Genomic DNA, 12,976 nt, shown 5'->3' on the forward strand with positions numbered 1-12,976 from the left:
CACGCGGCTTACTCCCAGGTAACAGCGTGCCTAGCCAGCGGCACGCTCCTACTCAGAAGCAAGCCTCGGTGCCTCCAAACGGGACTTACTCCCGGGAAAGCAGCTCCCACCCTCGCCCTTTGCGCAGCTTCGGGTCTGCAGCACACGCAGCTCCCCTCGGCGCGCCCCGCGCCCCGCAGGAAAGGCGCCCAGATGCGCTGGGGATGGGCGCGCGCGGAAGGAGGGGGGTGCGCGCGTGTGCGGCTGCTTTCCTCTTTGCTGGGGGGTGGGGGGGTGCATCAGCCTTTTGCATTGTGGGTGGAAAAGGGCCCGGCAGCTCCGGATGAGGCCCCCTCCGTGCGCGGACTCCACCCCCTCTCGTCTGAGGCGCCTCGGAGGCGGGGTCGCCTTTTCTCTCCGTCTCTTATTAAAGAAGGGACCTGACATCACCCGCGCGCTAGAGAGAGGCGGCGGCGGAGGGGACGAGGGTGGCAATAGCAGCAGCAGGAGCAGCTGGGCTTTGTGAATCGGCCTTTGTGAATCGGGCAGGGGGAAGGCGAGGCCAGGCCAGGCAAGGAGAAGGGGGGCAGCAGCGGCAGCAGCAGCTGGTCCGCCCGCCGCCAGCCAGACAAAGGCAAGCCGAGGAAGGGGCCCCGCTAGCCAGCCGCCCGCCCGCCCGACGCCGTTTCCCCCTCTCGCCCCGCTTTTGCGCGCCCCGCCATGACGGCCAACGGCACTTCGGAGTCGCTCCAGATCCAATTCGGCCTCATCAACTGCGGCAACAAGTACCTGACGGCCGAGGCGTTCGGCTTCAAGCTCAACGCGTCCGCGCCCAGCCTGAAGAAGAAGCAGATCTGGACGCTGGAGCAGGCGGCCGAGGACTCGACGGCCGTGTACCTGCGCAGCCACCTGGGCCGCTACCTGGCGGCCGACAAGGACGGCCACGTGAGCTGCGACAGCGAGGCGCCCGCCTCGGTCGACTGCCGCTTCGTCATCCTGGCTCACGACGACGGGCGCTGGTCGCTGCAGTCGGAGCCGCACCGTCGCTTCTTCGGCGGCACCGAGGACCGCCTGTCGTGCTTCGCGCAGAGCATCTCGGCGGCCGAGAAGTGGAGCGTGCACCTGGCGCTGCACCCGCAGGTGAACATCTTCAGCGTGACGCGCAAGCGCTACGCGCACCTGGCGGCGGCCCGCGACGAGATCGCCGTGGACCGCGACGTGCCGTGGGGCCTCGACGCGCTCGTCACGCTCGTCTTCCAGGAGCAGCGCTACAGCCTGCAGACGGCCGACCACCGCTTCCTGCGCCGCGACGGGCAGCTGGTGGCGCGGCCCGAGCCCGACGCGGGCTTCACGCTGGAGTTCCGCGCCGGCAAGGTGGCCTTCCGCGACGCCGACGGCAAGTACCTGGCGCCCTCGGGCCCCAGCGGCACCCTCAAGGCCGGCAAGAGCGCCAAGGTGGGCAAGGACGAGCTCTTCGTGCTCGAGCAGAGCAGCCCCCAGGTCGTGCTGCGCGCCGCCAACGACAGGAACGTCTCCATCCGGCAAGGTGAGGCAGCCCAGGCCCTTCACACGTGCAGCGGGCGGGCTCCGGGTGCGCGTGTTCCCTAGCGGTTGGCGGGAGACACGTTCCCTTGGCCAGCCGGGCTGGCTATCCTCCTCCTCTGCTTTCCCGCATATATGCTGATTCACATTGCGTTACTTCACACGTGTAGGTGGCGGGCCCCGGGGTTGCGTTTTCCCTCGAGGGAAGGACACGTTCCCATGGGCGGCTTGGGCTCTCCTCCTTTGTTTCCCCCGCGTATATGCTGATTCACACGTGCCGGGAGGCGGCAGAGCTAAGTTCGTTCTTTCGCTCGCGGCTGGAGGTGGGGAACATGTTCCCTTAGGCGTCATTGTCTCCCTTTCCCCACGCCGTTTATGCTGATTCACACGTGCGTAACTCCACGCGTGCATAACTTGCGCTCTCCATATGACGGTACATTTGATGCCTCGCGGCCGGAGCGCCTCTCTTTACAATAAGTTGTTTCTAAGGAGCCCCCCCTTTTTCTGGAGGGGGGCAGTTCAGACGTGGAAATCGCGGGGTTTAGCCCCTCGAATGGTGAGCGCATGGGCGGAGCGGTCCTTGGGGAGCGGCAAGGGAAACGGAACTTTGTCCCCCCAGGCGGAGGGCGCGTTGCGTTTTCCTGCGGGGGGGGGCAGCAAAGGGGATCTTGTTGCAGGATTTCCCCCCTGTGCGACGGGATGGGCGGGAAATCCTTTCCCCCAAAACGCGGCACTCCACGAATTGTTAGGTTGGGCCTCTCCTGAGCGGTGGGAGGGGGCCTCGTCCTCGTCCTCCCTGCGCTTCCGAAATGTCTTTGATCCAAACCAAGCCCTTTGTGAATGGGAAACGGGGAGCGGAAGGGAACAGTGAGGGGCGGAGATCCTGGCTTCTTCCGTGCTCACTGTAAAGGACATTGCAAGATGGGCACACACACCCCCAATACAGAATCGCTTTGTCTCCTTCGCCAACCCGCCTTCTTTCCGTGAAGAAGCTAGGAAGAGCCTGGTGGATCAGGCCCACCTAGTCCCGCATCACCATAGAGCATAAGAATCTAGATAGACTGTTCCTGGACCTGGAGGTTCTATGAGAACATGTGAAGAGTCCTGCTGAATCAGGCCAAAGGGGGCTCATTTAGCTCAGCATCCTGCTCTCTCAGTGAGAGGTGCCCCAATTGGGAAGCCCAACAGGGAACCAAGCAGGACGTGCCCCCACCCCCACCCAGAGCAGAGCCCTGGTGGGCTAGCAACTAGGAGGGGAGGGGGAAACACAGGACTCTCCAACTTCTGCTCAGCAGAGTAATTCTGTACCGGTAGGTAGCCCTGCAGCAGCCCCCTCTCTTCCCTTTTTTTCGCCCCCCTCTAGAAGTCTAATGGCCTTCTTTCCCCCACCCTCCATATCTCATCAATTTAAGATGCGAGGGGGGTAGTATTTGCAGAATCAGAACCCCAAAAAAGTGCAGGTGTACCAGCTGGTGTGGAAGCATCTCTGTGCACCATAAGGGGAGGGGCCATCCTTTCAAGATTTACAGCCCACCTTTTTTCTCTTGAGTAGCTCAAGGTGGTTGGCACACATAGTTCTTCCCTGCTTTTTGTTGAATCCCCACAACGACCCTGTGAGGTAGGTTAGGCTGAGAGAGGCAGTGGCAGACCCCCAAGATCACACATGTGAGTGGGGGGGGGATTGGTACCCTGGTCTCTCCCAGATCCTCGTCCCACTGCCCCCCCCACCAATTAGCTGTCTTAATCTTGTGCAATGCAGGGAAGCAGAGCAGCATCTGTGAGCAGCTGGAGTGAGCAAGCAAGTCTGCGCACATGCGCGCCTGGTCACAGGTCCCCGCCCCACCCACATCCTCCCCAGGCACATGGTCCCCAGCCAGCAGCATCACTGTTCCTGCCTCTTCTTCCTGCATGCTGCCCCCTCCCCCCATGATTTTACCACTCCCTCTCTCTCTCTATGCCCCCCACCCACCCCAGGCCTGCCTTCTGCCTCTTCCTCAGCTGTCCTGTTCCACCAGCTGCGCAATTGCCTAAATGGGGGGGTGCTCTATCTCCTCCCCGCATAGGACTGCCGGATCAAATTCCCTAAATCATCCCTAAATCGAAGGGATGTTGTGTTAGTAGTGCTAGGTTTGTTCTCGGGCGCATTGTGCACAAAGCATGGGCCCCCTCTTCTGTGCATGACCTGTGGGTGGGGGAAACCGCAGCAGACGGCCTCATGGGACATATGTGATTTTTTGGGGGCGGGTTGAGTTTGATTGCAACGCAAGCCACTAGTCCTCCTGATCTCCTTTTCCAAATGTTTTTTCCTCTCCCTCTCTTTGCTTCTTTCCGGCACCCTGATTTGTGCAGCTGTATCATAGCTTTATTGCCAACCCTCCAAAGTGTGTTTCCTCCCCCCCCCCCGGCCCCCCTGCTGCCTGCTGGGTTTGTAGCACCTGTTTTTTACAAGGAGTGAAATGGAGGAGGAGGTCTTTCACTGATCTCTATTCTGACAGAAATGCCCCCTCCCTTCAGATTCATGCTGTATGTCAGGGGTGGCCAACTTCCAAGAGACTGCGATCTACTCACAGAGATAAAAACTGGCAGTGATCTACCCCCTTTTTGTGGGTTCAGGTCAAAGTTGTTGAGTTTTTTTAGGAAGGAAAGTCCTGTTTTGGGGGGTTCACGTAAAAGTTGTTGAACCTCTTTAGGGAAGAGAAAAGCGACGTTGAGCTTTTTTTCTTTTTTTTAGGAAGGAAAGACCTGTTTTTGGTGGTTCAGATCATTTTAGGGGTGCAGGGCAAAGATGTTGAGCTTTTTTTAGGGAAGCCAAAGTTTTTTAGCTTCTTTGGGGGGAGCCACTGATCTACCGGTGATCTACCACAGACATCCAGTGATCTACCGGTAGATCACGATCTACCTGTTGGACATGCCTGCTGTATGTGATTTCTGGGATGGGTACAGAGGCACCAAAAGGTCAAAAATTCCCTCCCCCCCCAAGCCCCATGGCTTCTCTGAAGAAAAGAGCAAACTCTGCCTGTTACTTAGTTCTAAAATTTGGGGTAGGCGGTTGTGGCTATTGATGGTCTGCCTTGGGGCATTACAGATCTCTCTCTTTTTCCTTTTGACTAATTGCATCTCTGCTGTCAGGGTTTTCCTAAACCTAGAAATCTCTGGCTCATTTTCCCTTTAAAAAGCTGACTCAACAGGAGATCAAAGGCAGCTAATTCCACCAAGAAAACCTTCCATCAGAGCAGGCACCCCTCCTCCCTTTTCTTTCTTTTTTAGAAAGACAGTGATTAAGTTCTGGAAGCAATTCACTCTCCCCACCCTTAAAAAGAATTACAGAATCTCATTAAACAGCCTGTCTTTATGGTGGAAGGAGCCATGTGAGGGTCTTAGCAGTTCCATTTTGTTTGGTTTTTTGCATTGGCCACTGCTGGGCTAGGCCAAAAAGTGCAGCAAACCCTTAAAATTCTGCGCTCGGGCAATCTGAATTCTGCAACATGTATGAATCATGAGGCCTAGGAACGTGATTTTTGAAAGGACGAAGGAAGCTGAATTCTGTAACCCAAACAGCAACATGATTTCTCCCCACCCCACCCTATAACCTAGAGAATTGTGGCATGGATCCATAACTGATTTTTTTGGGGGGGGGCGAGGGGCAGGCAGAGTGTAGTGCAGAACACAGTATATATGCAAGTGATAGTCAATGCTTAAAGCGCATGACTTTGCTCCAAAGAATCCTGGAAGCTGTAGTTGGAAAGGGTAGCTCCGTGCGGCTGGAACTACAGTTCCCAGGATTCCTTGGGGGCAAAGTCGCATGCATTGAATGTACTTTCAGAGGTATACGGTAGGGGGAATCTTCCCCATGTGTGCTGTGAATCCTTTCGCCTCTCCGCAATTCCCCAGCCTAGCTGGGCTTTGCTGGAGCCTGAAACTGACACAGTTCTGTGAATGGGTTTTAGCTGAAAGTCTGAGCTGAGTGGCCGACTTCTGAGCTGACCTACATTGAAGTAGCACAAAGGGAGCTTTGCGCCTGCTGGCCAGCCCTTCAGCTGAGTCAGCTGCATGCCAAGCCTATCCTCCGCCCCGCCTTTTGTCTCTGGGCTTGCATGCCTGCAGCCGGGTTGACCCTCAGAGTCCTCACACAAGGTGGGGAAGAACAGAGTCCCTGGGGATTTATGGGGGCACAGCCTGCCTGGCTGCAGAAAGTATGTGTGCAGACACATGCAAGATTGATGGTGGCTGCCTGCTACTTAGGAACGGAAAAGCAAGTATTTTGCTGGAGAGTTCTTAAAAATTACAGATAACCTTGGCTGGGCCGGGGGGTGGTGGTGCAGCAGTTAAGACTAGGACTGGGGAGACGCAGGTTCAAATCCTTCCTTAGCCACAAAGCACCCCTGTCTTTCAGCCCAGCCTACCTCGCAGGGCTCTTGGGAGGATAAAAGGAGGAGTGCCTTGTACAGGACTCTATAAACGACTCAGAATAATAATAATAATAATAATAATAATAATAATAATAATAATAATAATAATATATTTATACCCCGCCCATCTGGCCGGGTTCCCCCAGTCACTCTGGGCAGCTTCCAACAAAACATTGAAATACAGAAATCAAACATTAAAAGCTTCCCTAAACAGGGCTGCCTTGAGATGCCTTCTAAAGGTCTGGTAATTGTTGTTCTCTTTGACCTCTGGTGGGAGGGCATTCCACAGGGTGGGTGCCACTACCGAGAAGGCCCTCTGCCTGGTTCCCTGTAACTTAGCTTCTCGTAGCGAGGGAACCACCAGAAGACCCTCGGCGCTGGACCTCAGTTTCCGGGCAGGACGATGGGGGTGGAGACGCTCCTTCAGCACCAACACTTTGAATTGTGCTCGGAAACGTACTGGGAGCCAATGTAGGTCTTTCAGGACCGGTGTTATGTGGTCTCGGCGGCCGCTCCCAGTCACCAGTCTGGCTGCCGCATTCTGGGTTAGTTGTAGTTTCCGGGTCACCTTCAAAGGTAGCCCCACGTAGAGCGCATTGCAGTAGTCCAAGCGAGAGATAACTAGAGCATGCACCACTCTGGCGAGACAGTCCGCGGGCAGGTAGGGACTCAGCCTGCGTACCAGATGGAGCTGATAAACAGCTGCCCTGGACACAGAATTGACCTGGTCCTCCATGGACAGCTGTGAGTCCAAAATGACTCCCAGGCTGCACACCTGGTCCTTCAGGGGCACAGTTACCCCATTCAGGACCAGGGAGTCCTCCACACCCGTCCGCCTCCTGTCCCCCACAAACAGTACCTCTGTCTTGTCAGGATTCAATCTCAATCTGTTAGCCGAATAAGGGGAGAATAGAAGAATGCAAGATTCTGTGCTTGACAGATGTTTGCCTTGATGCATCAATGCTAGTGAGCTATCGGATTATCGCAGTTTGTTGAGTGGCCGTGAAGAGAGATGTGGCCAGAGCCCCTTTCCAGAGCCGGCTGCAGTAGGGATCTCTCAGATCAAGCAATGGCCTCGGGTTCAGGAGGCGACTGCAGGCAAACCGCTTCTTCAGTCTCAGCCCCACCCTGCAATCTGGAAGTAAGACTGGCCTACCTTGCAGGGTTCCTGTAAGAACCACCAAGGCAGTGCACAAGACATGCTCTAAATGCTTGGCAAGGTTGCAAGGCTCTGAGTTCTGTGGGGCTTCTGAGGTCCTCCCGAGAATTCCAAGGGAGGGGTGTCCTGTCCCTTTGCTGTACACCCTCTTCCAGTTTCTCCTCCCATTTTGGAAAATGCCAGGATCTTCTCAAGCAAAAGTTAGATAGAAGGTGCCATGGGCTCCTTTCATGACGTCCCCTTCTCCTGGTGGGGTGGCCGTAAAACTTGACGTGCCTATATATTTATTTGATTGCATCTATATCCCACCTTTTCCTGTAAGTTGGCGCACATGGTTCTTCCCCCATCTCATTTAACCCCTCACAACAACCCTGTGAGGTAGGTTGAGCTGGGAGGGACAGAGACTGGCTCCCAAATTCACACCCAGTGAGCTTTGTGGCCAACTGATGGGGATTTGAACCCTGGTCTCCCAGGTCCTAGTCCGAGGCTCTTAACTGCTGCACTATGCTGGCTCTCCCATGCAGGCACACAGCAAAGAGCAGCAGTCCAAAGCATAATTCTCAATTTATTAGGATCACCCTGACTGCTCTTCCTGGGTGTCGGCTCCATTGAACTCAAGAGGTCTTTGCTTCTGACTCATCGCTTCAACCTGTAAGACACAATGAGCTCTAGCAGATGAAATGCAACTGTTAGCTTTCAATTAGATATGCAAACCGTCTTGCAAATAAGCGTTAGCCTTTAAAGTGTTCGGGTGAAGTAGGAACCCTATCAAAGAAAAAGCAAGCAGTATCCAGCCTTTCCCTGATTTATTTTTCCGGCTTCCTCCATGTTAAACCGTCACAAACAAACTTGAAAGCCTCCTTATCTCCTCACTTGCCAGGGCACAGAAGATTCACCAGTAATCCTGGCCCTCTTGACCACTGGCCACGTGGACTGGGGCTGGTGGGAGTGGAGTCCTTTCAGCAAGGATAGACTGGCCCTGGGACTCAGGCTCTGGTAACTGCAAAAGGAGCTGCCCTTGAAAATTACCCAGAAGCTGCAATTAGTGCAAATTACAGCTGCCGGATCATTAACTGTTTCAAAGCTGGATAGAATTGTGTGTTTAACGCAGAGGGTCTAAAGGAGGTCCATTGCTTGCCTGTTTGCTGCCTGTTCAGTTCCAGGCCAAATGCCAAGTGCTGGCATAGGGCCAGAAAGCCTTAAAAGCCGGAGCCAGATATCTGTAGGCAGGTCTCTCTGTGTCCTGTCCTCCCTGTGCCAGGAGATGAGACCAGTCAGTGGGTGAGCCAAGGATTGCAAAATGCACACCCTGCGTCCTTTGCCACGCAGTGATCACCGGGTGAGTCGCAAAATGTAAAGCCGCACAGAAACAGCCACAGATAAATGGAAAGCACCTAGGGCCATAGGAAGCTGCCTTAGACTGAGTCGGGCCATTGCACTCGCCTAGCTCAGTTGTGTCTGCACTGACTAGCAGCAGCTCTCCAGAATTTCAGGCCGGGAGTCTCTCCCTCCCTGGAGATGCCAGCAGGATTAAACCTGGGACGTTCTGCATGCAAGGCACTTGCTTGGCTACTGAGCTAAATCACTTCCTCTCAAATTCACAGTCCAGTTTTGTATTCAACCCCACTCTATCCACCAGGAAGACTTAACTTATTAAGAGTCCTGGTAGGTAGCCCAGCCTTTGTTTGGCACAGCCCAAAGGGCCCTCCTGGCATACTCAAATCTCTGAGCAAGCTGCCTTGCACTGGGGTTGGACTAGATGACCCTTGGGAAACCCCTTCCAACTTTGCCGTGATTCTATGAGATCAGCCTTGCCAGCCCTGAGTCCAGGGTTCCAGACAGGGGTTTTACCTGGAGATTGGATGCAGAACATTCTGCAGGCCAAGCAGTTGCTCCACCTTTGTGCAATGGCCCTTTTCTAAGTCATAGGCAGGATAGGGCAGCAAGAGGCACCAGGATGGGAAGCCGGACCCTAAGCTGTTTAGCGCTCTATATAGCGATGGGACTGGTAGCCAAGAAGCAGCCTGGGGAGGGGAGGGCAAAGGGCCCTCCTAGTGGTGGTATCCTGCTTGTAGAACGCCCTCTCCTTGGAAGCATGTGTGGCGGTGGCACTTACAATTTCAGCGCCAAGACTGAGCTGTTTGCATTGATCTTGGAGTGTGTGCATTTACTTGGGGTGTGTAACTTTCTCTAGGTATTATGGGGGGGTGTTAGCGGCTGTGATTAAAACTGGCAGTGTGGTTTGAGATGTTTCTTAACAAAACACTACCACCAGAAACTGGCTATTAAGTATAAAACCAAATTTACTAGAATAATAGCTAGAATAGAGATAGGCTAGCTAGTAACCATTCAAACAACAGACATACTAAGGTGCCATGTGCAAAACAAGGCCTGGAGATGATGTAAATATGGAGTGGATCAATGTACAACTCTATCTTAACAAATTACATGTACAGTAAATATTATACAGGCTGGATTAATGAACTGCCCCACAAGTAGTGTAAGTCCAACCACTACAACTAATCCAGAATGTGGCAGCTAGACTGGTGACTGGGAGCGGCCGCCGAGACCACATAACACCGGTCTTGAAAGATCTACATTGGCTCCCAGTACATTTCCGAGCACAATTCAAAGTGTTGGTGCTGACCTTTAAAGCCCTAAATGGCCTCGGTCCAGTATACCTGAAGGAGCGTCTCCATCTCCATCGTTCTGCCCGGACACTGAGGTCCAGCACCGAGGGCCTTCTGGCGGTTCCCTCGTTGCGAGAAGCCAAGTTGCAGGGAACTAGGCAGAGGGCCTTTTCGGTGGTGGCACCTGCCCTGTGGAACACCCTCCCAACAGATGTCAAAGAGGAAAACAACTACCAGACTTTTAGAAGACATCTGAAGGCAGCCCTGTTCAGGGAGGCGTTTAATGTTTAATAGATTATTGTGTTGTATTTTTCTGTTGAAAGCCGCCCAGAGTGGCTGGGGAGAACCGGCCAGATGGGCGGGGTATAAATAATAAATTATTATTATTATTTCCATGGAACGGCTACCCAGTGCCACCACAATGATAAAATTCAGACATTGGGTAGCGCAGCGCACGGGGACTCGCCGAGCGGGCGGCTCGGTTCGGGGGTGGATCATGGGCCGGTTAAGCGACACTCATGGGCCGCTTCCAGCCCCTGGGCCTTAGGTTGCCAACCTCTGTTTTGGAGAATGGTTTGCCTCTCTGTTCTCCATGCATCTGGGCACTTCTTGAGATACCATTGCCAAATTTAGCAGGAAGGTTCCCAAGATGGAGGAGCCAGTTTTTTGGTCTCTATTTGGATGCCATTGGCTGGAAGAGCAGGTGCCGGTATGCATTTTTTGACACCATGGGTTGCCATTTTGAAACAAGATGGCAGACCAAACCCTTCCAAACTGCATGGGGTGCCTTTGAAGATATTGCCACCTGATTTTGAGTGGCAGCTCCCAAGATCGGAGAGCAGCATTTTGGTGTACATTTGGATACCTTCGGGTGCCATTTTGAAACAAGATGGCAGACCGATTTTTTTTTTAAGGTTTCATAAAATTTTCAAGCATTGCCAGCTACTTTCTGCAAGAGTAGCTTTGATTCCCTTGCGCACTCGGGGTTCTACTGTGAGGAACATCTGGAGGGAACATCTGGAAGGCCACAGACCTTTAGAAAAAGGGCCCCCCGACAGCCATCTTTGTTTGCTGTGATGCTTCAGTGGCGCAGATTTAAGCTGCATTGCGCAATATGGGTGGCCAGTGGCCTGGCCTACAAGCTTTCTGGGCTTGCAAAGCGATTGGTAGAATTGGGGTGTGGTTTTATCTGCTGCAGTTTCCCTCCGGTTATGTTTTTCCTTGCACTGCTTTTGCCAACCAGAGGCCATGTTGGGCGGCTGCCTGGACGCCACCCATTTGCCCTCCGCCCTCTTGACAAGAGCTGTTGGGCTCTCGATTCTGGCAGATGTGAAATATTTGTCTGGCGGGAGGGAGAAGAGGGAGGTTGGGAGAACAAGGGCCGGATTGTGATGGTGGGAAGAGAGGCGATTTCGGAGCTTAGTTGCAGAGGGGGCTCATTGGGGCGGGAGAGGAGGCTCCTGTTTCAGTCCTTTGTCACTTTGGAAAACCAGATGTGATGGAGGATGGGGGGGAGAGAGGGAGAGGTTGGTGGGTTTGACTGGGTGGAGAAATGTGGCTGTTCTCAGCTCTGTGCCTTCTTGTGAGCTGCTTGACAAACCTCTTTGCGGATGCAAAAGGGGGGCAGCATTCTTCCACCTCCCATTCCCTTGGAGGAGGAGGAGGAGGGCTGTCAACGGCTGCTAACCATAATGACTATGTTGTGCACCTCCAGTTGGAGACAACCATGCCTTTGCATTCAAGTGTCTGGAAACCAAAGGAGGGGAGAGAGGACTCTTGCAGTTCAAATCCTATGTTCAAAGAGGCATCTGGTTGGCCAGGGAGAGATTAGGATGCTGGACTAAGATGGGCCATTGGTTCTAGATGGGCCCTTTCATTTGTACCAAGTCTGGGCTACCAGTACTCTTAATAAGGGAGCCACCTCTGTGGCTGTGGAATACTCTCCCCGCCCCAGTTAGACAGGCACTGGCAATGGTTAGCTTTGGGTGCTAGGTGTGAAAGCATTGGTCTCTCTCGATTTATTGCATTCCTCCCAAGGAGCTCCTCCTGGTGGTGTAAATAGTTCTTGCCCTCCCCATTTGTCCTCACAAACAACCCTGTGAAGTAGGCTAGGCTAAGAGTGTCAGGCTGTCTGTCTTGCCAAATGCAAGGGCGTTCATTTCATGAGATTCAGAAGCAATACAAACACAAGCGAGAGAGAAGATTAAAATTTTTGTTTTCTAAACAGCAAGCATTATGTACATTAGCAAGCAAGCACTTCAATCTGCCACTGAGAAGCCCTCAAGAAGTGGCGAGTTGACCCCTCTTTGCACGGCCCTTCGATCAGTCTCAAAACCATGTCCCAAAACCATCCGATTTATAGATGCTAACTTGTTAGCCTACCTGCCTTGCCCGACTAGCTAGTGCAGATTATTAATTAGCTAGCCCCCTACAAACAATGTCTAACATTGTAACAAGGTCAGAAGGTAGCCATCACTATCTCTTCTTCCTTCCACCAGATTATACATTAAAGAGGCTCTCAGCCATCAAAGAACTTTAACAAGAGATAGAGAGGGGAAGTAAACAGAGGCAAGGAGAGATGACCATGTCAGATCACTAGACTCCTCGAAATACAATTGTCTTCCAGATAGATTGCCCCTACACTGGCTTCCAAGGTCCTCCAGTGAGCTTCATGGCAGAGTAGGAGATTTGGACCTTGGTCTCCTGGGTCCCAATCCAGCACTAACCACTACACAACACTACTGCTCTCCCTGTGTGTGTGTGTGTGTGGAGAAAGAGACAGAGATGCACAGATGAAGCAATGTTGAATACAGAATTGTATTGTGAATTTTAGGGGAATATGGCTTGAATCGAGGGGTTTCAAAATCATCTCTCTTTTTTATAATAAATTTTATTGGTTTCAAAAATGAAAAAAAACATTTACATGTAAATAAAACAGATACAATTGTAGTACAGATGTTACATTGTCTTGGTTTCCCCCGTTCCCTCCCACAGCTCCCTCCCTTGTTCCCCCCCCCCCCGCTTACTTCACGTCCTGTTCTGAGCTCATCCCCTTTTCCCCCCCAAATATAAATTACATACTATAATTCGTGCTAACCAGACTATCATAGGTTATATAGATTGATAATCTACATTGTATTTTTATTTCTCCAGCATAGAATCGTTATTTATCTGAGATGAGATTTGGTTTTTCTATTTTGTCTTTAATATACATATTAAATAGTTTCCACATTTTGATTGCTTCTTCTAAACTTGTT

General features: G+C 52.7%; 1 protein-coding gene across 2 annotated transcripts in view; it reads left to right on the forward strand.

Annotated features, from left to right (window-relative positions):
- The first annotated feature begins 409 nt into the window (after window positions 1-409).
- The window catches only part of FSCN1 (fascin actin-bundling protein 1), a 42,485-nt gene continuing 29,918 nt past the window's right edge, over window positions 410-12,976 (forward strand). For both annotated transcript variants that reach the window (XM_035131927.3, XM_035131928.3), the window contains exon 1: window positions 410-1,525. In XM_035131927.3, coding sequence (XP_034987818.1) covers window positions 700-1,525 — 826 coding nt within the window. In that variant the 5' untranslated portion in view covers window positions 410-699. The remainder of the gene's footprint in view (window positions 1,526-12,976) is intronic.

This window comes from Zootoca vivipara, chromosome 13 (genome assembly GCF_965207765.1).
Source record: "Zootoca vivipara chromosome 13, rZooViv2.hap1.1, whole genome shotgun sequence".
Classification (NCBI taxonomy): domain Eukaryota; kingdom Metazoa; phylum Chordata; class Lepidosauria; order Squamata; family Lacertidae; genus Zootoca; species Zootoca vivipara.